Below are 27,648 nucleotides of genomic sequence, written 5' to 3'. Positions count from 1 at the left end.
CTGTTACCGAGGGGACAGTTCTGTTACCGAGGGGACAGTTCTGTTACCGAGGGGACAGTTCTGTTACCGAGGGGACAGTTCTGTTACCGAGGGGACAGTTCTGTTACCGAGGGGACAGTTCTGTTACCGAGGGGACAGTTCTGTTACAGAGGGGACAGTTCTGTTACCGAGGGGACAGTTCTGTTACCGAGGGGACAGTTCTGTTACCGAGGGGACAGTTCTGTTACCGAGGGGACAGTTCTGTTACCGAGGGGACAGTTCTGTTACCGAGGGGACAGTTCTGTTACAGAGGGGACAGTTCTGTCACCGAGGGGACAGTTCTGTTACCGAGGGGACAGTTCTGTTACCGAGGGGACAGTTCTGTTACAGAGGGGACAGTTATGTTACCGAGGGGACAGTTCTGTTACAGAGGGGACAGTTCTGTTACCGAGGGGACAGTTCTGTTACAGAGGGGACAGTTCTGTTACCGAGGGGACAGTTCTGTTACCGAGGGGACAGTTCTGTTACAGAGGGGACAGTTCTGTTACAGAGGGGACAGTTATGTTACCGAGGGGACAGTTATGTTACCGAGGGGACAGTTCTGTTACCGAGGGGACAGTTCTGTTACAGAGGGGACAGTTCTGTTACAGAGGGGACAGTTCTGTCACCGAGGGGACAGTTCTGTCACCGAGGGGACAGTTATGTTACCGAGGGGACAGTTCTGTTACAGAGGGGACAGTTCTGTTACAGAGGGGGCAGTTCTGTTACCGAGGGGGCAGTTCTGTTACCGAGGGGACAGTTCTGTTACAGAGGGGACAGTTCTGTTACAGAGGGGACAGTTCTGTTACAGAGGGGACAGTTCTGTTACAGAGGGGACAGTTCTGTTACCGAGGGGACAGTTCTGTTACCGAGGGGACAGTTCTGTTACCGAGGGGACAGTTCTGTTACCGAGGGGACAGTTCTGTTACCGAGGGGACAGTTCTGTTACAGAGGGGACAGTTCTGTTACCGAGGGGACAGTTCTGTTACCGAGGGGACAGTTCTGTTACCGAGGGGACAGTTCTGTTACAGAGGGGACAGTTCTGTTACCGAGGGGACAGTTACAGAGGGGACAGTTCTGTTACCGAGGGGACAGTTCTGTTACCGAGGGGACAGTTCTGTTACCGAGGGGACAGTTCTGTTACCGAGGGGACAGTTATGTTACAGAGGGGACAGTTCTGTTACCGAGGGGACAGTTCTGTTACAGAGGGGACAGTTCTGTTACAGAGGGGACAGTTCTGTTACCGAGGGGACAGTTCTGTTACAGAGGGGACAGTTATGTTACCGAGGGGACAGTTCTGTTACAGAGGGGACAGTTCTGTTACCGAGGGGACAGTTCTGTTACAGAGGGGACAGTTCTGTTACCGAGGGGACAGTTCTGTTACCGAGGGGACAGTTCTGTTACAGAGGGGACAGTTCTGTTACCGAGGGGACAGTTCTGTTACCGAGGGACAGTTCTGTTACAGAGGGGACAGTTCTGTCACCGAGGGGACAGTTCTGTCACCGAGGGGACAGTTCTGTTACCGAGGGGACAGTTCTGTTACCGAGGGGACAGTTCTGTTACAGAGGGGACAGTTCTGTTACCGAGGGGACAGTTCTGTTACCGAGGGGACAGTTCTGTTACCGAGGGGACAGTTCTGTTACCGAGGGGACAGTTCTGTTACAGAGGGGACAGTTCTGTTACCGAGGGGACAGTTCTGTTACAGAGGGGACAGTTCTGTTACCGAGGGGACAGTTCTGTTACCGAGGGGGCAGTTACAGAGGGGACAGTTCTGTTACCGAGGGGACAGTTACAGAGGGGACAGTTCTGTTACCGAGGGGACAGTTCTGTTACCGAGGGGACAGTTCTGTTACCGAGGGGACAGTTCTGTTACCGAGGGGACAGTTATGTTACCGAGGGGACAGTTCTGTTACAGAGGGGACAGTTCTGTTACCGAGGGGACAGTTCTGTTACAGAGGGGACAGTTCTGTTACAGAGGGGACAGTTATGTTACCGAGGGGACAGTTCTGTTACCGAGGGGACAGTTCTGTTACCGAGGGGGCAGTTACAGAGGGGACAGTTCTGTTACCGAGGGGACAGTTACAGAGGGGACAGTTCTGTTACCGAGGGGACAGTTCTGTTACCGAGGGGACAGTTCTGTTACCGAGGGGACAGTTCTGTTACCGAGGGGACAGTTATGTTACCGAGGGGACAGTTCTGTTACAGAGGGGACAGTTCTGTTACCGAGGGGACAGTTCTGTTACAGAGGGGACAGTTCTGTTACAGAGGGGACAGTTATGTTACCGAGGGGACAGTTCTGTTACCGAGGGGACAGTTCTGTTACCGAGGGGACAGTTCTGTTACAGAGGGGACAGTTCTGTTACCGAGGGGACAGTTCTGTTACCGAGGGGACAGTTCTGTTACCGAGGGGACAGTTCTGTTACAGAGGGGACAGTTCTGTTACCGAGGGGACAGTTCTGTTACCGAGGGGACAGTTCTGTTACAGAGGGGACAGTTCTGTTACAGAGGGGACAGTTCTGTTACCGAGGGGACAGTTCTGTTACAGAGGGGACAGTTCTGTTACCGAGGGGACAGTTCTGTTACAGAGGGGACAGTTCTGTTACTGCACTTCTTTGACTTTTCTGTGTCGTCTGAAACTTGTCCTCTCCCTCTGGTGCAGGGCAGTCGATCCGTAGCAGCAGAGCCAGACATCCATTGGCTTTGATTGCCTTTTCTTTGCTTACACGCCACAGGCCACATAATTGGCTCGGAGTTTGATCTCTGCCCTTTTCCGATATTGACTCTCTCTCGCTCTCTCTCTCTGGTCTGCTGAGAATCGACTGCCACAGACGGAGCTTCCTTTCTTTCTTTCTTTTCCCGTCCAAACGATTTTCCGATAGTGCTGCAGCTATAGTCCATTAAAACGCACACAGCGCACATATTATTCTCCATCGCTGCATGAGGCCTGAATCCAGTGGTGGAAAAGAATAATGCGGTTAAACCCATTTAGGCCTGAGATCAGATTCTAAAAAAATGTCTTCTATACATCCTGACAGTTTTCTGAAAAAGCTATGTTTCTGTGTCAGTCGCTCTTCGATTTTAAAAAAAAATAGCAGACCTACAAGCTCGCAGCGCGCCACTCGGTGGCGCGCTATGAGCTTGTAGATCTGCTTTTTTTTCAATAGCTAAAGCTATAGCATAATGCTAACACCAAAAGGGGTTCCCACCCAAAATGGGTTAGGGGTGTCAGACTAATAATGACTGTCGGACTCTTGGTTTGTTCGGGAACACACCCGTCGACCACGGACCCCCACTTATGGACCCCCACTTTTTGAGAACCACCTAAACTACAGAACATGGAAGCCTGAAGCATGCCTCCTACATTTACCCCTGTGTGGCGCACACAATGGCGGAGCACAATGGCCGCCCTTCACACCTCAGACAGACTCGGTGGCGAGGAAGAATGGAAGCGGTTGAGCTAAAAGTCATCTTCTCCGTACAGTATACGGTATACGGTACAGTAGATCATGTAAACGCTTCTCCCTTTGTCCCTTTGAATCACATTGTCAAGAGAGAGCGCTGCTCAGAAACGAGGCTATACTTGAAATGCTCGCGCAATTATCCCGCAGGCATTTCCTCATGCCTGTTAAGCACGCCTCTCTCTCTCTCTCTCTCTCTCTCTCTCTCTCTCTCTCTCTCTTCACACATATTCACAGTGGGGTTCAATAACAGGTCAGGACGGAACATGTAGTCTCCTACATTGCCGCGAACAAAGCCTTTGTTAAAACGGCCATTTTCTCCCTGTATCTCTAGCACGGACATAGCTGTTCCTTGGAGTGGTTGCACCACTCAAAAACAACACTGGACGGAGTCCCATCACTGTAGTATATATACTCACAGGATGGGTACCGGTATATATATATATATATAGAGTATATATACTCACAGGATGGGTACCGGTATATATATATATATATAGAGTATATATACTCACAGGATGGGTACCGGTATATATATATATATATAGAGTATATATACTCACAGGATGGGTACCGGTATATATATATATATATATAGAGTATATATACTCACAGGATGGGGCGCGACTGGAAGTCCTCCTGATTCATCCTCTCCGACTGCCGTATCTTGAGGATCTCGGTGTAGCTCAGGTTCTGCAGGCGGCTCTTGAACTGGTCCAGGGAGTTAGGCTTCTGGGTCAGCGCACGCATGATCTGGTCCCGAACCACTTGCATCACCTGCACAGAGGAGGAGGAGGAGGAGGGTCAAGGTCAAGTTCATTCATAGGTCCCAAAGCTGCATGCATGGGCACTTCGTTTTATACAGCAGATACATGAAAAGCTCGAAGACCTCGAAATTGAAAAAGAAATCTTCTAAATCCTCCAGTTTTCTGAAATAAATATTTTCACGATTTTTCAAAAATAGCAGACCTACAAGCTCGTAGCGCGCCACTCGGTGGCGCGCTATGAGCTTGTAGATCTGCTATTTTTCAATAGCTAAATTATAACATAATGTTTAAAACACCAAAAGGGATTAAAAGACATTACAAAACAGTAGAACATACATAAACAACGACAGACACAAGACATACAGATTTAACAGATTGTTAGATTAAATATAAAGCGCAACTAGAGCTAAAGTGCGCCGAGTGTAACCAACTACATCTATCCTCAGATATAACGTCAAAAATAAAAGTATAAAATATGAAGAAAAACAAAAAAAATTGTCTTAAAAAGTTTGGTGTCCTCACAGGTAATACTACTATAGTAGTAGTTGTGTGCGTGCGTACAGTGCGTGTGTGCGTGTGCGTGCATGCATGCGTGCGTACAGTGCGTGTGTGCGTGCATGCGTGCGTTAGTGTCAGACAGAGACAGAGTGCTTTACGAGGCGGCAGGGAGGTCAACACTGTCCTCGTTCCGTGAGTTGGGAGGAGGAACAGAGAACACGGCATGCTGTTCCCCCGGAGGATTAACTCATTCTGGACGGGAACACCGCTGTTGGCGTTTTAACCGTTAACTTTAATTAGCTATTGATTCAAAAAAAGCAGATCTACACAAGCTCGTATAGCGAGCAACGACCTTGTAGATCTGCTACTTTTGAAACATCGTGAAAACGTGGCGTAAATCTTTGAATATATATTCTTTCGGAGCGAACATCTTTTTTTTTACTCAAATCTTTTCTTCTAGGGGGAGTCCCTGGAACAACACACTTTCATATGGGGGTCCGCAGCCAAATGCAGATAATTCTGGGGGTCCTCGACACCACTGACATAGAAACATAGGTTTTTCAGAAATCGTTTAGGATTTAGAATACTTTTTTTTCCTTAGAAACAGCCTCAGTCCTAAATGGATTAACGAGCTGATTTTATCATGTCTGAAGGAGCTCCTCTCTCTCTCTGTCTCTCTGTGTCTCTCTCTCTCTCTGTCCCTCTCTCTCTGTCCCTCTCTCTCTCTCTCTCTCTCTGTCCCTCTCTCTCTCTCTCTCTCTCTCTCTCTCTCTCTGTCCCTCTCTCTGTCCCTCTCCCTCTCTCTCCCTCTCTCTGTCCCTCTCTCTCTCCCTCTCTCTCTGTCCCTCTCTCTCTCTCCCTCTCTCTCTCTCTCTCTCTCTCAGCCCCTCGGGCCGCCAGCAGGACGCCTCGCCTCGGTTCACGACTTTTACAGAAGTTGGTAGTCACACTTTTTTGCACGTCCCGATGTTCGTAAAAATAAGTCGGGTCTCTCGGGCCGGACGGGGGCCGGGCCGGACGGGGCGGGGCCAGACGGGGCCGGACGGGGCGGGGCCCGGTTTGTCACATATTTCTATCAGGCCTCGAGGGGCCGAACTTCTGTTGGACTGAGCCAGGCTATACTTAGGAGTGTTCGAGACAAGCCCAGAGCTCTGAATGGAAGCGCATGCATAATACTCATAGTATAACTAAACTACCCCTAACGACTCTGGCTCTGTGATATATATATATATATATATATATATAACTAAACTACCCCTAACGACTCTGGCTCTGTGATATATATCGCTGCACTGAGTCTCAGAACTCATTATCTGGTGGACTGGCTGCAATAAAAGACTCCAGTTCCCAAGCAGCAGCAGCAGCAGCAGCAGCAGCAGCAGCAGCAGCTGGCGCTGGAACCACAACGTCCCGGACTCTCATCAGAACACAAAGATCTTCATCAGGATTCACAGTCAGTCACACACGAGGCGGAATTTATATCCGTGCCCCACCGCCGCATTCTCCCTCTCTCATTGGTTAATCAATCCCACATTGAACACGTGACCAAATGTGGGACTGTTTTGTGACCCCTGAACCCAAACCTCCTGTGCCCCTGAGTGAAAACAAAACACGGCACATATATATATAGCACAATAATAACAGCACAACGCAGTGACGTAGAGTCTGTGGGGGCCGGAGGGCCATGAGGGCCCCTCCATGAGGATTTTCGGGGGGAATTAGCACCCAACCGCACTGAAGACAGTCAAGACACTGTCCAACACCGCCCTCCCCTGGCTAAACCAGGCATGGGCCCCCATGAGGGATTATGAAAACTATTAGTTTCTGGTGCCACAACGTGAAACGCACATCAGAAGCCGATGCCAGGGACTCGCCGTTTTCCAGCCTATAGACATGAAGCGGCGGGCATTCTCAGAGCGAGCTTGTAATGGGAAAATTACATTTCAGTCTATGTAAGTCTCTTACAACCAACCAACTCTTTCGCCTTCTTCTCACAGTAAAAAAACCTATTTGTGTGAATTCTAGCAGACTGGAACAACAGCCATATGAGGCCATGTGTTAACCCATTCTGAACGGGAACCCGTTACAATCTACAAGCTCGTAGCGCGCCACAGAGTGTCGCGCTACGAGCTTGTAGGTCTGCTATTTTTGAAAAATCGAAGAGCGACAGACATTTTTTTTAATCTGATCTCAGGTCAGAATGGGTTAATCAGACCAGTGTGTGTCCAGTGGAAACCTCGTATGAATCTGATCTCAGGTCAGAATGGGTTAAAGGAGTGTCTTGTTTCTCACCATGTGTGTTTTTATTTTGGGAACTCTCGACTTGTATAAGAGAGGGTGGAAACGTGTAATCGGGAGACACTTTGGTGTCGTGTCATTCTCCAGGTGGCGCTCGTGTAATAAATTCGTGATTGTAAACCTTTCCTTGATCTGGACTTCATTACACTTTGATTGTGAGTTTAAGATGTTCGTCGGCCGTACACTATTACACTAATTATTCAGACTTTTGTGCGTTATGTTTTTTTTTTGTAAATCAACGGCGTACTTGATCACGCTATGGCGGCGCACTACTAAAGCATCCGAAGTAGCAGATCCACTACTGCTGTATTCAACGTTTTGTACGATAAAATATAAATGTGTCCATCTGTATGGAAGAGTATGTTAAAATACAATATATACTGAAACTTATACAATTTGAGGTGGTTGGATTTTGTCTCCCTCTTTGCTCTTCTATTGAGACATTTAGATTGTGTCAAAAGATTCAATTCAATGTATCCCCTGGGCAAGCAGGCCGGCTCTATTAGCTCAGTGGTATAGCAGCTCATGTGGATCATAAAGGCATTTGAGCTATAGCTGGAAACCGCCGGGTTCAAATCCGAAAAGTTACATATAGTGTAGCTTTAACCCATTCTGGGCGGGAACCCCTTTTGGTGTACTATTGAAAAATATCAGATCTACAAGCTGATATTATGGGTGGTGGTCCGTGGACAAATACATTAATTTGGGGAATGTGAAAAGGTTTGAGAAAGTATGTAATTCAAAAATATCAGATCTACAAGCTCGTAGCGCGGCACTCGGTGCCGCGCTACGAGCTTGTAGATCTGATATTTTTGAAAAAGAATCGTGAAAATGTGTTGGCGAAAAAGGTTGAGCACCACATATATAAACATGAGCGTTTTACAGGGTTTCAAAAAACGTCACGATTTAGAAGAAACTTTTGTAGAATGGAGCTCAGGTCTAAATGGCTTAAGCACAGTATAGGCTATACTTTAGTAAATGTAGTTATATGTTTACTTCCACCAGCGAGTCAAACTGTCCAACTATGAGTTTGTGTCGTCTGCTGTCTGTTCCACATCTCAGATGTTTCAGTAAATCCAAAGCTCCAACAAGCCACCAAAAACAAAACAAAAACAAGAAAAACACACATCATATTTCCCGGCCGTCTGTCGACAGCTGAATACCAAGGGAACGGAACCAAGAATAGGTTGAAAGACGCCAAGTTTACTTTATCCCATTCTGAACTGAGATCAGATTCTAAAAATGTTTTCTACATCCTGACAGTTTTCCATTCTGACCTGAGATCAGATTCTAAGATTCAATTTTTTTTCTAAAAATGTTTTCTACATCCTGACAGTTTTCCATTCTGACCTGAGATCAGATTCTAAAAATGTCTTCTACATCCTGACAGTTTTCTGAAAAAGCTATGTTTCTATGTCAGTCGTTCTTCGATTTTTTTCAAAAATAGCAGACCTACAAGCTAGGAGCTTGTGGATCTGATATTTTTAAATAGCTAAAGCATAACATAGTGCTAACACCAAAAGGGGTTCCCGCCCAAAATGGGTTAAATCGGTACTGGGGGATTTGGACTGGGCTATACTAGAAATAGCTGCTGCTGAGCCTATATATGAATAATTAAAGTAGCAGGAAACTGAATTATTTCCGATGAAAAACAACTGCAGTGGCTGCCCGGTCCGTCGCTATACGCTCACCACCACCACCACCACCCAGCCTATATGGTCACTACAGCTCCTGTCACAGTGGCTGCCGGTCTGTCGCTTCGCTCACCACCACCACCACCACCACCACCCAGCCTGTATTGTCACTACAGCTCCTGTCACAGTGACAGCGCCGGTGTGTTGCCATGTCCGCTTAATATGAGCCACTTTGGGCTTGTTTTTTTCCCTCCATGGACAAAACTTATTCCCTCAAAATTATAATCTTTTTGTATATATCCTCTCTTCATAATGTAAATAATATCCCAAGCGGCACACTTTACTACTTATTTCGATGGAAATAAGTGAATTAGTCCGGCCAACACCCCATAGCCCCATTCAATTCATTATGGTAGGGGAAATAAGGAGCTTTTGCACGGAAAAAACACACCTGGACCTCTTTGGTGGGGACGTAACGACTACAAAGAAAGGTAAGAAAGCATTCTAGCATGGAATTCTCATTTAATATGAGCGACTTTGGGCTTATTTTATTTTCTGTAAAGCTGCGTGTGATAGCTTAGTTTCTAAAGTGTTTCTTAGTTTCTTAGTTTCTATAGTGTATAGTTACTTATTTGTGGCTTAACTTCCTAAAGTTGTTTAGTGCATACATGGTTCTCAAACATTTTCACATTCCCCAAAATTAATGTATTTGTCCACGGACCACCACCCATCTGAACATATGTTGTGCCAGGAGGGACCCCCTCTATACAAGATCTGTGTTTGTGTAAAATGTTTAAAAAAGAACATGCCACATTTTTTCACTTTTAGATATTTGTGAAAATAGCTGATGTATTATAATGTTTAAAGTGTTATAGTTGCTTCTTCCGGGCTCGTTTTCCTGGACCTAGTTGCTTGTTTTTCTCACAGAGTCTGGTAACACATGGTGACAGCAGGCAGCAGCACTCAGTGATGGTGAATTCAGAGTGACAGGTTGAGCTGAATAATGTATCCCTGTCACTGACAAAACTCAGCAGTTTGAATGGCCTCTGGGATCTGCTGTTTTTTATTTTTATTTTAATCCTGAAAAGTAACATCTTTGGACATAATATGAAGGATATTATGAAACATCATTAGGGTTTATTTTTGGAAGATGCTTCTGAACATTCCTTCTGTCGTCAGTTTGACCAATTCAAACACTCTTTAACCTAATCTAAACTATACTGCTAGTTCCGACACTTTAATTACGCTTTCATCTTAAAATAACGAATAACCGAAAATAGCCGATCTACCAGCTGTAGACTTGCATTGCCTAAGGTCCCATAGCTGGAGTATATCCAGTATTACTATATGCTTTTTTCTTGGTCCCGAGGTTGGACGAGGCCATCGTGGTTCGTTCTGTGCTGCTCGACCTGAATTGGAATTAAAACGCTGCTTGGCTAAAGCCCACACTGCCACAACACACCCTGACAGGTCATCTGTAATGGATGTCATTACATAAAAAAATTAATTTGAGCCCTAATCATTAGCTTTATTCTAGTGTGTGCATGCGAGCGTGCATGTGTGTGTGTGTGTGTGTGCGTCTGTGCATGCGTGCGTACGTGCATACCGTACAGTACAAGCTGACGAAGGGGCGAGGTTGTAATTAAAACGCGACGGACGGGAGTGATGGATCTCCAGTGACCTGATGGTGGCGAGCTGTGGCCCTCGTCTAATTGTAACTGCGAGTTTTTCTTTTCCCACCCCTCCGAGAAAGAAAAATGGTGCCTGTCTGCGAGTGCGTGAGGAGGAAAGAAGCGGAGGAGAGCAGAGAGAAGAGAGGAGGAGGAGAGAGGAGGAGGAGAGCAGAGAGGAGAGAGGAGGAGGAGAGCAGAGAGGAGGAGGAGAGCAGAGAGGAGAGAGGAGGAGGAGAGCAGAGAGGAGAGAGGAGGAGGAGAGCAGAGAGGAGAGAGGAGGAGGAGAGCAGAGAGGAGAGAGGAGGAGGAGAGCAGAGAGGAGAGAGGAGGAGGAGAGCAGAGAGGAGAGAGGAGGAGGAGAGAGGAGGAGGAGAGCAGAGAGGAGAGAGGAGGAGGAGAGCAGAGAGGAGAGAGGAGGAGGAGAGAGGAGGAGGAGAGCAGAGAGGAGAGAGGAGGAGGAGAGAGGAGGAGGAGAGCAGAGAGGAGAGAGGAGGAGGAGAGAGGAGGAGAGGAGTAGGAGAGCAGAGATGAGAGAGGAGGAGGAGAGCAGAGAGGAGAGAGGAGGAGAGAGGAGGAGAGAGAGGAGTAGGAGAGCAGAGATGAGAGAGGAGGAGGAGAGCAGAGATGAGAGAGGAGGAGGAGAGCAGAGAGGAGAGAGGAGGAGAGAGAGGAGGAGAGGAGTAGGAGAGCAGAGATGAGAGAGGAGTAGTAGAGCAGAGATGAGAGAGGAGGAGGAGAGCAGAGAGAAGAGAGGAGGAGGAGAGCAGAGAGGAGAGAGGAGGAGAGAGGCGGAGGAGAGAGGCGGAGGAGAGCAGAGAGCAGAGAGTAGAGAGGAGTAGGAGAGATGAGAGAGGAGAGAGGCGGAGGAGAGCAGAGAGGAGCGAGCGAGCTAACGATATGGGGGCAGCCAGCAGGGAGTTTGCTGAGGCTGCATAAAGCAGCCCCATGGTCCCTGCGGGGTGTAAACCTATAGGTTCTGTACGGGAGGAGAAGCACCAGGGATCTTTAACCAGGTGGAGATGGGGCGAAAGCCACAGCAAAGGCTTTGATGAGCCGTGTAGAGCTGTAGTACTGCTCTAGAAATAAACAAGCTTACAACACGCTTACAACGCTTGTAGTCTATTTTTGTTGCAGGACAGACTTCTATGGAAGACCCTATACGACTTCTATGGAATCCAAATGACTGATTTAGCCCCCCGTCCAAAAGCATCAGCAACACCACATGGACTCTGTCCTGGTTGTGTCGACCATGGCATGGATGCTGACTGCACACCACCGTTCACTCTGTCCTGGTTGTATCGGCCCTGACATGGATGCTGACTGCACACCTGCACCGTTCACTCTGTCCTGGTTGTATCGGCCCTGACATGGATGCTGACTGCACACCACCGTTCACTCTGTCCTGGTTGTATCGGCCCTGGCATGGATGCTGACTGCACACCTGCACCGTTCACTCTGTCCTGGTTGTATCGGCCCTGACATGGATGCTGACTGCACACCTGCACCGTTCACTCTGTCCTGGTTGTATCGGCCCTGACATGGATGCTGACCGCACACCACCGTTCACTCTGTCCTGGTTGTATCGACCCTGACATGGATGCTGACCGAACACCACCGTTCACTCTGTCCTGGTTGTATCGGCCCTGGCATGGATGCTGACCGAACACCACCGTTCACTCTGTCCTGGTTGTATCGGCCCTGACATGGATACTGACTGCACACCTGCACCGTTCACTCTGTCCTGGTTGTATCGGCCCTGACATGGATGCTGACTGCACACCACCGTTCACTCTGTCCTGGTTGTATCGACCCTGACATGGATGCTGACCGCACACCACCGTTCACTCTGTCCTGGTTGTATCGGCCCCGACATGGATGCTGACTGCACACCACCGTTCACTCTGTCCTGGTTGTATCGACCCTGGCATGGATGCTGACTGCACACCACCGTTCACTCTGTCCTGGTTGTATCGACCCTGACATGGATGCTGACTGCACACCACCGTTCACTCTGTCCTGGTTGTATCGACCCTGGCATGGATGCTGACCGCACACCACCGTTCACTCTGTCCTGGTTGTATCGGCCCTGGCATGGATGCTGACTGCACACCACCGTTCACTCTGTCCTGGTTGTATCGACCCTGGCATGGATGCTGACTGCACACCACCGTTCACTCTGTCCTGGTTGTATCGGCCCTGGCATGGATGCTGACTGCACACCACCGTTCACTCTGTCCTGGTTGTATCGACCCTGGCATGGATGCTGACTGCACACCTGCACCGTTCACTCTGTCCTGGTTGTATCGACCCTGGCATGGATGCTGACTGCACACCTGCACCGTTCACTCTGTCCTGGTTGTATCGACCCTGGCATGGATGCTGACTGCACACCTGCACCGTTCACTCTGTCCTGGTTGTATCGACCCTGGCATGGATGCTGACTGCACACCTGCACCGTTCACTCTGTCCTGGTTGTATCGACCCTGGCATGGATGCTGACTCGCCGCGTCAAAGATTAGGTTTTTCTCATTTTTCGAAAGTAACTAACTGTGCATTTACTCAATACTATATTTTATATTTTATGTTGAGTATGTCTGTTTTTTTTTAACGACTGACACTTCTACTCCACTCCAACTCTACAATTAAATGTTATACTACAAAACATACATTAACCACTTAAAAGCACTGTTTTCTACGTCGTCGGATGTGAGCTTGTAGATCTGCTATTTTCAAAACATTTACGCACTTGTAACAAATGTAACAAAACCTTGTAAAACTTTGAATACACAGCTTTTCACCTCAGTGAAAAAGATGATCCTTTTTTCCACCACTCCCTAGTCCAAAAATCCTAGAGGATTTATTCCTCGATAACTATAAACCGGTGGGATTTTCTTTATTACGTCTGAACTTTGCCCCTCCGTTTGTCATGTTTGTACACACACACACACACACACACACACAGTCTACTTCAAGCTCCGTTTTGATGAGTCATTGACTCTCTGTAAATAAAAACAGCGACACAGCGTTACATAATGTCTGAGCTCATCACATTCTAGTCAACAACGCTGCCTGTCTGTCTGTCTGTCTGTCTGTCTGTCTGTCTGTCTGTCTGTCTGTCTGCCTGTCTGCCTGTCTGTCAATCTGTCTCCTGCTTCATCTCTGGTGTAACACCACATAGCAGAGAACACAAGATATTACAGCGCTAATACTATATACTACAAAGCAATCCCACTCTCGCAATTTACATTACAACGTATAGGCATTTAGCAGATTGACTTACAATAGTTACGCAAGTTAAACATTATACATCAAATGTAGAGAGACAGTGTGGCCCGGACGGTTATAGCTCAACCGTCTGGGCACTTATATGGCTGCTGAGCCTGCAGCCTGACGGCGTGCCGCGGGTTCGACTCCCGATCCCGACGGCCTTATAACGTAGAGAGTAAACTAGGATCATAGGAAAACCATGAACCTTGCTTGGATCACTCTAAATTTTAAGACTGATTTATTTAGATTTAGATGTATTTACACGCGTAGGGGGGATCACTCCAAAAACGGACGTGATATTGGACGGTGGAAATATTGCCAGCATTACAAACGTACCCAGGACATTTATGACGCCGGCGATGCCCCCCCCCCCCCACTGTAAAGGCCTCTAGAGAGTAAGCTAGCCTATACTCATTAAAATGGCTCGTTTGCAGCTGCGTCCGTCTCCGACAGTAAACTGTTTCTCTAAACTGAAGGAGAAAGAAAAAAAAACACAATTCCGTTTGCTGTCCATGCCGCGCGCGTGGCTGCACTCATGCTAATTAACGCGGCGAATATTCATCAAGCTTAACAGCACCACACGGTCCCGCCACAACAGAGCGGTCATTAGGAAGGGACCCCGCCCCCCATCTGGCGAGGGCTCGGACAGCACCTTGGTAGAGGAGAAGTGACGTCAATGACTAAACAGTGTCGGCTTCTATTTTTAACCCATTTTGACATAAGATTCTACTTTTTTTTCCGGAAAACCCTGTGTTTCTAATATCAGTGGTGCTCAAACTCAAACTATTTCATTTCAAGGACCCCCGATGTCATCATTATGTAATTGGCTGCAAACACCTATGTGAAAATATGTAGTACATAAGGGACCTCCCAAAAAAAAACGTTAAAAAGAAGAACTGCAACTTGGAGTGGACTTGGCGTCAAAGGCACCCTGGGGTGCCTTGTCGTCACCCCTCTCTCTCTCTCTATCTCTCTATCTTTCTCTCTCTCTCAGACAGGACAGAGGACACTTCCCACAGTCCTGGAGTCTCTCTCTCTCGCTGTAGTGTGTTCCTGTAGTTTATTCGGTCGGGGACACACACACACACACACACACACACACCTTGGGTTTGGAGGTATAATCGACAAGGATGTGTGCGCGGTGCACACACACACACACACACACACACGCGCGCTGTCTGGCAGAAACCCTGTATCTCCATTTAACTTTTAGTGTTTTTGTTTTTTCGAAATGAACGCCTCTACTTGATCATGCTATACTGTCACAAGCATCTAAAGGAGCAGATCTACAAGCACCTAAAGGAGCAGATCTACAAGCATCTAAAGTAGCAGATCTACAAGCACCTAAAGGAGCAGATCTACAAGCATCTAAAGGAGCAGATCTACAAGCACCTAAAGGAGCAGATCTACAAGCATCTAAAGGAGCAGATCTACAAGCACCTAAAGGAGCAGATCTACAAGCACCTAAAGTAGCAGATCTACAAGCACCTAAAGTAGCAGATCTACAAGCACCTAAAGTAGCAGATCTACACGCTCAAAATGATCTCAGATTAAAACTTGTGATACTTTTGCCGTTTCTTTTTATTTGAATCCTGAAAAATGTACCGTTTTGGACGTATGAGGTTTCCAGCTGACAGACGATATATACACACGGACACGCACATTGGCTTGCCGAGTGCCCACGTTACTTTAAAGATACAACACTGTTTTATTCCTAAATTGGCCAAACAAACAAACAAACAAGCAAACAAACGAAAATCCATCAGGATACTAAAAGGTGAGGTAAATTGTATTTGTTGATGACATTTATTATTCTATACTTTTTACATGAAACATGACTCTTCAGATTTACCAATTACTCTTGATATGATGGACTATTGAGTCAGTTGTGTGTAGATATGGTTGATGTGTGGCTGTACCTGTACAATAAGCATGGTGCTACTGTACAATACCACTTACTGTACTTACCACCAATCCATTATGTCTGCTGGTATATAGGCTATTTAAACCAATACAAATATTAAAAGCGTTAGACGACCCCGGTTGTGAATGTTGTGGAATGTTTTGGGGGATGTCTGTCCCATTGTTAACAGACAGGTGATAATGGGTTAGGGTGTGTAACCCTGTTGCTGAATGGATCGACCAACCGATTTAGATGTGATCCTTTTAGTGTGATAAGTACAGTGCATATAGCCTACTCCTACAGTATAGTGTGAATGGATGGAGTGGAACATGTATATAGGATTGGGAATCATTTGCATTCAAATTATTTAGACTGTAAAATACTTTGCCTCCTGCGACAACTTCTGAAAGGTGACAACAACGACAACTTGAGCTACTGGTCATCCCTACATTTGGACTTTACAAGGTTAAGCATCCTTAAGATCACGGTATCAACTGCACACAGCGATATATGCAGTCATTGTATGAAGTCATTCTCTCATGGTCAAATAGACATCTCACACATGCATGTTTAAACTCGTGACAGGGTTGAATAGATTTTCTGCCCACACCTATTTTCCTCTCTAGTACTGCCATGTAGAGAAATATATTTAACTAGGACATGTTAAACTACATGTAGCCTACAGGCCATGTTAAAACTACATGTGCAGGACATCGACAGCCACTTTCTTCCTGTTTTTGATTACAGGTGGAACTGGAACATTTACAATATGTTCTCAGCTTCTAGATCGGCTATTTTCCTAATCTACAACACATTATAAAATAGGCCTTGAGAGGATCAACCGTCAGCATATGAAATAATAAATGAATCAGCCCCACCCATACGCTCACAGCATGTCAAATTGTAAAAACATGCATGCATTTTTGCTTCCTCCATTCATAACACTGAGTGATTATTTAAATGGTCAATTAAGGCAACAAGGTTCAAATTCAGGGTAGAATAGGAAAGTTACATAATGTAGCTTTAGCTTCATTATGTTTTACTGAATCTGATCGTCCTTTTATAATGTTTAATTTGCTTAATGTTTGATTACCAACAAATTGAATTGCCTTGCTGTTGGGAGCAGTGATTGACAGTGTTTTGTTCTATTGTTGGTGTGCCCCGCCCACCTCACTCTGATTGGAGCATCAGGGCCCTCTGTTAGTATTTAACAAGAGTTTGTTGTGCTTTGTGTCACTTACTTTAATCTCTGCTAGTTGTTAAGAGCTGAACTTCTCTCTACACTATAGCTGAAGCATTTAGTTTTAGTTCTATTTATTTGGGCAGGTTTTGAGTTATGGCTTTACTACAAACATTGAAGTCCTTGGTCAACCAGAGACTATCTGCTGCTGCTGAAGAGATATTTGGGGTCGTTGGTAGAATTCTAACAGAGTACGAGGATGAAGCTTTCCACATCAAGCAAGAAACTGACCGCCAACGCAGACTACTGGATATGGTTTTACAACCAATCGTCAAACTACACAGAGCCGGTTGGTAAAACCTTCACTATTAGGCCTACTATTTTCACCATTATTTCTTAAATGGCAATGGTTACTATTTGGAATGGAAGAGGAACTGGTGAAAATGTTGCATTGAATAATAGTCAATATTCAATGTAGTACTTTTGCTGAAGTGATAGTCGTCCCTCGCCAAATTTAACTTACAAATAACTGTACCAGGTGTAAAGCTAGTTCATTAAACGTGTTGCACTCTAAAACAACAGAGGATACATCTGATAGCAATAGGGTTGTATAGCAAATGATAATTTACATTTGAGAAACAAGGAGATACTTGTTTTAGAAATGAAGCATTGTTGAAGTAAAATAATTTGCATGACACTTCACACTGAAACAACACTAGGGCAGGTACGGAACTAACAGCAAGAGTTCATGTTCAAACATGTAATGATGTGTTTCTCCTCTGTATCTTCTGTCTAGACTCCATACACCCCCTTGTGTGTAAAGAGGAGGTATTCACTGAGCAGCAGGAGAGAACCTCCAGTCTGGTCCAGGAGGAACCAGTGTCTCCACAGATTAAAGAAGAACAGGAGGAGATAACCTCCAGTCTTATCAAAGTGGAACCAGAGTCTCTACAGATTAAAGGAGAACAAGAGGAGATAACCTCCAGTCTGATCAAAGAGGAACCAGAGTCTCTACAGATTAAAGGAGAACAAGAGGAGATAACCTCCAGTCTTATCAAAGAGGAACCAGAGTATCCACAGATTAAAGGAGAACAAGAGGAGAGAACCTCCAGTCTTATCAAAGATGAACCAGAGTCTCTACAGATAAAAGAGGAACATGATGAGCTACTTCAAAGATCAGAGGTGGATGGTGGATCAACAGAGACATTACTGTCAGTGAAACACGAAGCTGGTGATGAAAACATACAAACAGAATTTGTAGCCAGCACCTCATCTAAACACATGGAAACGCAATCTGATGTAGAGGACTGTGGAACATCACAACCAACTAGTGATGATCAGCTCCTCTCTTCACACTGTTCTGAATCTGACATCACTGAAGACAGTGATGAGTGGGATGAGACCATGGATGCCCAGTCAGGTACAAACACACTGAAATCACACAATACACAACACATGGGAGGAAATAGTTTGTCTTTGAGCAACAAGCTTCTCCAAGACCTCAAATCACCCAAACAAAGTCACTCCATGAGTCAAATAGGTAAGCAATGTTTTAGTTGTGCAGATTGTGGTAAAATGTTTAAGCGCAAGGAACATCTGAAGAGGCACACATTGGTTCATTCAGGGGAAAAACCCTTTATGTGTACAGTTTGTGGCACAGGCTTTAGTCAAAAGGGTGGTCTAAAAACACACATGATTACTCACACTGGGGAAAAGCCCTTTACGTGTACAGTTTGTGGCAAGGGTTGTACTCATAATGGGGATTTAAACACGCACATGTTGACTCACACAGGGGAAAAACCCTTTATGTGTACAGTTTGTGGCAAGGGCTATAGTCAAACGAGTGGTCTAAAAATACACATGTTGACTCACACAGGGGAAAAACCCTTTATGTGTACAGTTTGTGGCAAGGGCTGTAGTCAAACGAGTGGTCTAAAATCACACATGAGGACTCACACAGGGGAAAAACCCTTTACGTGTACAGTTTGTGGCAAGGGCTGCCGTCACACTGGGGATTTAAAAGTACACATGAGACCATGGATGACCAGTCAGGTTTAAACACACTGAAATCACACAATTTTTTCGAAATGAACGCCTCTACTTGATCATGCTATACTGTCACAAGCACCTAAAGGAGCAGATCTACAAGCACCTAAAGGAGCAGATCTACAAGCACCTAAAGTAGCAGATCTACAAGCACCTAAAGGAGCAGATCTACAAGCACCTAAAGGAGCAGATCTACAAGCACCTAAAGTAGCAGATCTACAAGCACCTAAAGTAGCAGATCTACACGCTCAAAATGATCTCAGATTAGAACTTGTGATACTTTTGCCGTTTCTTTTTATTTGAATCCTGAAAAATGTACCGTTTTGGACGTATGAGGTTTCCAGCTGACAGACGATATATACACACGGACACGCACATTGGCTTGCCGAGTGCCCACGTTACTTTAAAGATACAACACTGTTTTATTCCTAAATTGGCCAAACAAACAAACAAACAAACGAAAATCCATCAGGATACTAAAAGGTGAGGTAAATTGTATTTGTTGATGACATTTATTATTCTAAAACATGACTCTTCAGATTTACCAATTACTCTTGATATGATGGACTATTGAGTCAGTTGTGTGTAGATATGGTTGATGTGTGGCTGTACCTGTACAATAAGCATGGTGCTACTGTACAATACCACTTACTGTACTTACCACCAATCCATTATGTCTGCTGGTATATAGGCTATTTAAACCAATACAAATATTAAAAGCGTTAGACGACCCCGGTTGTGAATGTTGTGGAATGTTTTGGGGGATGTCTGTCCCATTGTTAACAGACAGGTGATAATGGGTTAGGGTGTGTAACCCTGTTGCTGAATGGATCGACCAACCGATTTAGATGTGATCCTTTTAGTGTGATAAGTACAGTGCATATAGCCTACTCCTACAGTATAGTGTGAATGGATGGAGTGGAACATGTATATAGGATTGGGAATCATTTGCATTCAAATTATTTAGACTGTAAAATACTTTGCCTCCTGCGACAACTTCTGAAAGGTGACAACAACGACAACTTGAGCTACTGGTCATCCCTACATTTGGACTTTACAAGGTTAAGCATCCTTAAGATCACGGTATCAACTGCACACAGCGATATATGCAGTCATTGTATGAAGTCATTCTCTCATGGTCAAATAGACATCTCACACATGCATGTTTAAACTCGTGACAGGGTTGAATAGATTTTCTGCCCACACCTATTTTCCTCTAGTACTGCCATGTAGAGAAATATATTTAACTAGGACATGTTAAACTACATGTAGCCTACAGGCCATGTTAAAACTACATGTGCAGGACATCGACAGCCACTTTCTTCCTGTTTTTGATTACAGGTGGAACTGGAACATTTACAATATGTTCTCAGCTTCTAGATCGGCTATTTTCCTAATCTACAACACATTATAAAATAGGCCTTGAGAGGATCAACCGTCAGCATATGAAATAATAAATGAATCAGCCCCACCCATACGCTCACAGCATGTCAAATTGTAAAAACATGCATGCATTTTTGCTTCCTCCATTCATAACACTGAGTGATTATTTAAATGGTCAATTAAGGCAACAAGGTTCAAATTCAGGGTAGAATAGGAAAGTTACATAATGTAGCTTTAGCTTCATTATGTTTTACTGAATCTGATCGTCCTTTTATAATGTTTAATTTGCTTAATGTTTGATTACCAACAAATTGAATTGCCTTGCTGTTGGGAGCAGTGATTGACAGTGTTTTGTTCTATTGTTGGTGTGCCCCGCCCACCTCACTCTGATTGGAGCATCAGGGCCCTCTGTTAGTATTTAACAAGAGTTTGTTGTGCTTTGTGTCACTTACTTTAATCTCTGCTAGTTGTTAAGAGCTGAACTTCTCTCTACACTATAGCTGAAGCATTTAGTTTTAGTTCTATTTATTTGGGCAGGTTTTGAGTTATGGCTTTACTACAAACATTGAAGTCCTTGGTCAACCAGAGACTATCTGCTGCTGCTGAAGAGATATTTGGGGTCGTTGGTAGAATTCTAACAGAGTACGAGGATGAAGCTTTCCACATCAAGCAAGAAACTGACCGCCAACGCAGACTACTGGATATGGTTTTACAACCAATCGTCAAACTACACAGAGCCGGTTGGTAAAACCTTCACTATTAGGCCTACTATTTTCACCATTATTTCTTAAATGGCAATGGTTACTATTTGGAATGGAAGAGGAACTGGTGAAAATGTTGCATTGAATAATAGTCAATATTCAATGTAGTACTTTTGCTGAAGTGATAGTCGTCCCTCGCCAAATTTAACTTACAAATAACTGTACCAGGTGTAAAGCTAGTTCATTAAACGTGTTGCACTCTAAAACAACAGAGGATACATCTGATAGCAATAGGGTTGTATAGCAAATGATAATTTACATTTGAGAAACAAGGAGATACTTGTTTTAGAAATGAAGCATTGTTGAAGTAAAATAATTTGCATGACACTTCACACTGAAACAACACTAGGGCAGGTACGGAACTAACAGCAAGAGTTCATGTTCAAACATGTAATGATGTGTTTCTCCTCTGTATCTTCTGTCTAGACTCCATACACCCCCTTGTGTGTAAAGAGGAGGTATTCACTGAGCAGCAGGAGAGAACCTCCAGTCTGGTCCAGGAGGAACCAGTGTCTCCACAGATTAAAGAAGAACAGGAGGAGATAACCTCCAGTCTTATCAAAGTGGAACCAGAGTCTCTACAGATTAAAGAAGAACAAGAGGAGAGAACCTACAGTCTGATCAAAGAGGAACCAGAGCCTCCTCAGATTAAAGAAGAACAAGAGGAGAGAACCTCCAGTCTGATCAAAGAGGAACCAGAGTCTCTACAGATTAAAGGAGAACAAGAGGAGATAACCTCCAGTCTGATCAAAGAGGAACCAGAGTATCCACAGATTAAAAGAGAACAGGAGGAGATAACCTCCAGTCTGATCAAAGATGAACCAGAGACTCTACAGATTAAAGGAGAACAAGAGGAGATAAACTCCAGTCTTATCAAAGAGGAACCAGAGTATCCACAGATTAAAGGAGAACAAGAGGAGAGAACCTCCAGTCTTATCAAAGATGAACCAGAGTCTCTACAGATAAAAGAGGAACATGATGAACTACTTCAAAGATCAGAGGTGGATGGTGGATCAACAGAGACATTACTGTTAGTGAAACACGAAGCTGGTGATGAAAACATACAAACAGAACTTGTAGCCAGCACCTCATCTAAACACATGGAAACGCAATCTGATGTAGAGGACTGTGGAACATCACAACCAACTAGTGAAGTAGAACAAGAGGAGAGAACCTCCAGTCTTATCAAAGAGGAACCAGAGCTACTTCAAAGATCAGAGGAGGATGGTGGATCAACAGAGACATTACTATCAGTGAAACATGAAGATGATGAAAACATGCTAACAGAACATGTAGCCAGCACCTCATCTAAACACATGGAAACACAATCTGATATAGAGGGCTGTGGAACATCACAACCAACTAGTGATGATCAGCTCCTCTCTTCACACTGTTCTGAATCTGACATCACTGAAGACAGTGATGAGTGGGATGAGACCACGGATGACCAGACTGGTTTAAACACACTGAAATCGCACAATACACAACACATGGGAGGAAAGCGTTTGTCTTTGAGCAACAAGCTGCTCCATGACCTCAAATCACCAAAACAAAGTCACTCCATGAGGAGTCACACAGGTAAGAAATGTTTTAGTTGTGCAGATTGTGGCAAAATGTTTAGCCTAAAGGGAAATCTGAAGAAGCATGCAATGATTCATTCAGGGGAAAGGCCATTTGCTTGCACCTTGTGTGGCACAGGCTTTAGTCAAAAGACTCATCTAAAAGCACACATAATGACTCACACAGGGGAAAAGCCCTTTACGTGTACAGTTTGTGGCAAGGGCAGCACTAATACTGGGAATTTAAATGTACACATGATGACTCACACAGGGGAAAAGCCCTTTATGTGTACAGTGTGTGGCAAAGAATTTAGTAAAATGAGTAATCTAAAATCACACATGATGACGCACACAGGGGAAAAGCCCTTTACGTGTACAGTTTGTGGCAAGGGCTGTACTCATAATGGAGAATTAAACATACACATGATGACTCACACAGGGGAAAAGCCCTTTATGTGTACAGTGTGTGGCAAAGAATTTAGTAAAATGAGTAATCTAAAATCACACATGATGACGCACACAGGGGAAAAGCCCTTTATGTGTACAGTTTGTGGCAAGGGCTTTACTCAAAGAAGTAGTCTAAATGTACACATGTTGACTCACACAGTGGAAAAACCCTTTACGTGTACAGTCTGCGGGAAAGGCTGTGTTTCAACGGCTGATCTAAAAAAACACATGAGGACCCACACAGGGGAAAAGCCCTTTACGTGTACAGTCTGTGGCAAGGGCTGCAGTCAAGTGGGTAATCTAAAAGTACACATGAGGACTCACACAGGGGAAAAACCCATTACATGCACAGTTTGTGGCAAGGGCTGCACTCATAATGGAGAATTAAACATACACATGAGGACTCATGCAGGGGGAAAAAACTTTTGATTGTAAAAAATTGTAAAAAGGGCTTTAGACGGATCGATAATCTAAAAACACACATGAAGACACAAAGAAGGCATGGGAGGTTTTCAACAACCAGCTGATATAAGAAAATGATAATCAGTGTTTGTCCACATTTGTCAAATGTCACATTCATTATATGGTGGTGCAATTGTAACTTTGTGTGTTGACATGTGTTGTTTGGACTAACATCATAGTTTTTATCATAGTGTATTTGAATCACTAAGTTTGATCATTTGTTTAGATTATCTGTATTATTTACTATGTTGTGTTCATTGAATGCATTGTAACGGAACATATTTACTATATCATACCTGTAAAAAACACTGTCCGTAACTACTTATTTTTCAAATAAAGGTTTGACAGCTACAGATCCTTTATGTGTGTTCATTACAAGAAGCTCATCACTACACATGTGTTTCACCTCCAGTATGGACATCTTGTACTGTGAACAATACAGTGACAAGAACTGCGTCATTTTACAATTAGTATGTTCTAGTTAGTATGGTTCCCTCCTTCCAAAGCCTGACCACGCTCTGTCATTAAAACCCATTCAGACCTAAGTTTGATTCTACAAATGTCTAAATCCTGACAGTGAGGTTTCTCAAACAATTTCATGTCAAGGACTCCCAAAAAATATATGCAATAGGCCGCCGACCCCCATCTGAAAATATGTTGTTTCAGGAACCCCTCTGAAGCAAGGATTTGAGTTAAAATGTTCGATGTGAAAGAATACATTTAAACATTTGGGCCACATTTTCACGACTTTTCTAAAATAGCAGATAGTGTAGATCTGCTATTTTTCAATAGCTAAATTATAACATAATGTTTAAAAAACCAAAAGGGGTTCCCGCTCAAAATGGGTTAAATGGGAGATAATGCAACGCTATGCCTGAAGGCTCCGTGTGTTGTTATCACAAGACAGACAGAGTGGGTTGTTGTAGGGCCAGGCAATTAAGTTAAGTAATTTCTTTACCCCCCCCCCCCCTCCACAAAAAAAGGGGACAGTGCACTCAATACCCTCAGGGCTGGACTGAGACAACAATTCAGTTCAATTTAGAAATAAACTAAAGAATGTGGAATGCCCTCACGCTACCCATTAAATATACAACACTGTTTTCTTTCTAAATTGGCCAAACAAACAAAAATCCATCAGACTAAAAGGTGAGGTAAATGTAACATTCTCTCTTTTAAACAGAGTTTTGTATTTGTTGATGACATTTATTATTATATAATTGTGTTACTGCATGAAACATGACTTTTCAGATTGACCAATTACTCTTGATATGATGGACTATTGAGTCAGTTGTGTGTAGATATGGTTGATGTGTGGCTGTACCTGTACAATAAGCATGGTGCTACTGTACAATACCACTTATAATACAAATTATTCCATTATGTCTGCTAGTATATAGGCTATTTAAACCAATACAAATATTAAAAGTGTTAGACGACCCCGGTTGTGAATGTTGTGGAATGTTTTGGGGGGTGTCTGTCCCATTGTAAACAGACAGGTGATAATGGGTTAGGGTGTGTAACATTGCTTAATGGATCGACCAACTAATTTGCATGTGATCCTTTTAGTGTGATAAGTACAGTGCATATAGCCTACTCCTACAGTATAGTGTGAATGGATGGAGTGGAACATGTATATAGGATTGGGAATCATTTGCATTCAAATTATTTAGACTGTAAAATACTTTGCCTCCTGCGACAACTTCTGAAAGGTGACAACAACGACAACTTGAGCTACTGGTCATCCCTACATTTGGACTTTACAAGGTTAAGCATCCTTAAGATCACGGTATCAACTGCACACAGCGATATATGCAGTAATTGTATGAAGTCATTCTCTCATGTTCAAATAGACATCTCACACATGCATGTTTAAACTTGTGACAGGGTTGAATAGATGTTCTGCCCACACCTATTTTCCTCTCTAGTACTGCCATGTAGAGAAAGATATTTAACTAGGACATGTTAAACTACATGTAGCCTACAGACCATGTTAAAACTACATGTGCAGGACATCGACAGCCACTTTCTTCCTGTTTTTGATGACAGGTGGAACTGGAACATTTACAATATGTTCTCAGCTTCTAGATCGGATATTTTCCTAATCTACAACACATTATAAAATAGGCCTTGAGAGGATCAACCGTCAGCATACTAAATAATAAATGAATAAGCCCCACCAATACGCTCACAGCATGTCACATTGTAAAAACATGCATGCATTTTTGCTCCCTCCTTTCATAACACTGAGTGATTATTTAAATGGTCAATTAAGGAAACAAGGTTCAAATTCAGGGTAGAATAGGAAAGTTACATAATGTAGCTTTAGCTTCATTATGTTTTACTGAATCTGATCGTCATTTTATAATGTTTAATTTGCTTAATGTTTGATTACCAACAAATTGAATTGCCTTGCTGTTGGGAGCAGTGATTGGCCGTGTTTTGTTCTGTTGGTGTGCCCCGCCCCCTCACTCTGATTGGAGCATCAGGGCCCTCTGTTAGTATTTAACAAGAGTTTGTTGTGCTTTGTGTCACTTACTTTAATCTCTGCTAGTTGTTAAGAGCTGAACTTCTCTCTACACTATAGCTGAAGCATTTAGTTTTAGTTCTTAAAAAAAACTAGTATCAGTTTATTTTGGCAGGTTTTGAGTTATGGCTTTACTACAAACATTGAAGTCCTTGGTCAACCAGAGACTATCTGCTGCTGCTGAAGAGATATTTGGGGTAGTTGGAAGAATTCTAACAGAGTACGAGGATGAAGCTTTCCACATCAAGCAAGAAACTGACCGCCAGCGCAGACTACTGGATATGGTTCTACAACCAATCGTCAAACTACACAGAGCAGGTTGGTAAAACCTTCAATACTACTACTATTACTATTTTCACCATTATTTCTTAAATGGCAATGGTGACTATTTGGAATGGAACATGAACTGGTGAAAATGTTGCATTGATAATAGTCAATAGTATTCTAGTTGTATTTTCCCCAAATCATGTTAGTGTGACTGTTAAACTAGCATTAACAACAGAATCAAGCAGTAAGGAATAATTTATTTAAATGTTGACCATGAATAATCATAGACTGTTTAAAGTAAGCTAACTCATTACATTTGTTGCACTCTAAAACAACAGAGGATACATCTGATAGCAATAGGGTTGTATAGCAAATGATAATTTACACGGATATGCTTGTTTTAGAAATGAAGCATTGTTGAAGTAAAATCATTTGCTATAACACTTCACACTGAAACAACATTAGGGCAGGTAAGGAAATAACAGCAAGAGTTCATGTTCAAACATGTAATGATGTGTTTCTCCTCTGTATCTTCTGTCTAGACTCCATACACCCCCTTGTGTGTAAAGACGAGGTATTCCCTGAGCAGCAGCAGGAGAGAACCTGGTCCAGGAGTCTGGTCAAGGAGGAACCAGTGTCTCCACAGATTAAAGAGGAACAGGAGGAGAGAACCTCCAGTTTTATCAAAGAGGAACCAGAGTCTCTACAGATTAAAGGAGAACAAGAGGAGAGAACCTCCAGTCTTATCAAAGAGGAACCAGAGTCTCTACAGATAAAAGGAGAACACGATGAGCTACTTCAAAGATCAGAGGAGGATGGTGGATCAACAGAGACATTACTATTAGTGAAACATGAAGATGATGAAAACATGCTAACAGAACCTGTAGCCAGCACCTCATCTAAAAGCATGGAAACACAATCTGATGTAGAGGACTGTGGACCATCACAACCAACTAGTGATGACCAGCTCCTCTCTTCACACTGTTCTGAATCTGACATCACTGAAGACAGTGATGAGTGGGATGAGACCACGGATGACCAGGCAGGTTTAAACACTAAACAACACATGGGAGGAAAGCGTTTGTCTTTGAGCAACAAGCTGCTCCATGACCTCAAATCACCAAAACAAAGTCACTCCATGAGGAGTCACACAGGTAGAAAATGTTTTAGTTGTACAGATTGTGGCAAAATGTTTAATCACAAGGGAAGTCTGAAACAGCATGCAATGATTCATTCAGGGGAAAAGCCATTTGCTTGCACAGTGTGTGGCAAAGAATGTAGTCAAATGTGTGATCTAAAAACACATATGATGACTCATACAGGGGAAAAGCCCTTTACGTGTACAGTGTGTGGCAAAGGCTTTAGTCAATCGAGTAATCTAAAATCACATATGATGACTCATACAGGGGAAAGGCCCTTTACGTGTACAGTTTGTGGCAAGGGCTGTATTCATAATGTGGCATTAAAAATACACATGAGGACTCATACAGGGGAAAGGCCCTT

At 43.9% G+C, this 27,648-nt stretch overlaps 1 protein-coding gene across 4 annotated transcripts in view; it reads right to left on the bottom strand.

Annotated features, from left to right (window-relative positions):
• The window catches only part of elmo1 (engulfment and cell motility 1 (ced-12 homolog, C. elegans)), a 208,649-nt gene that overhangs the window by 24,912 nt on the left and 156,089 nt on the right, over positions 1–27,648 (bottom strand). For all 4 annotated transcript variants that reach the window (XM_080788282.1, XM_080788283.1, XM_080788284.1 and 1 more), the window contains one exon: positions 4,090–4,253. In XM_080788282.1, the coding sequence (XP_080644408.1) occupies positions 4,090–4,253 (164 nt within the window). The remainder of the gene's footprint in view (positions 1–4,089; positions 4,254–27,648) is intronic.

The sequence above is a fragment of the Protomyctophum bolini genome, assembly GCF_963924005.1.
Source record: "Protomyctophum bolini genome assembly, chromosome: 17".
Classification (NCBI taxonomy): Eukaryota; Metazoa; Chordata; class Actinopteri; order Myctophiformes; family Myctophidae; genus Protomyctophum; species Protomyctophum bolini.
Note: the sequence above shows the minus strand (reverse complement) of the source record. Positions and strands in the feature narration are given on the sequence as shown.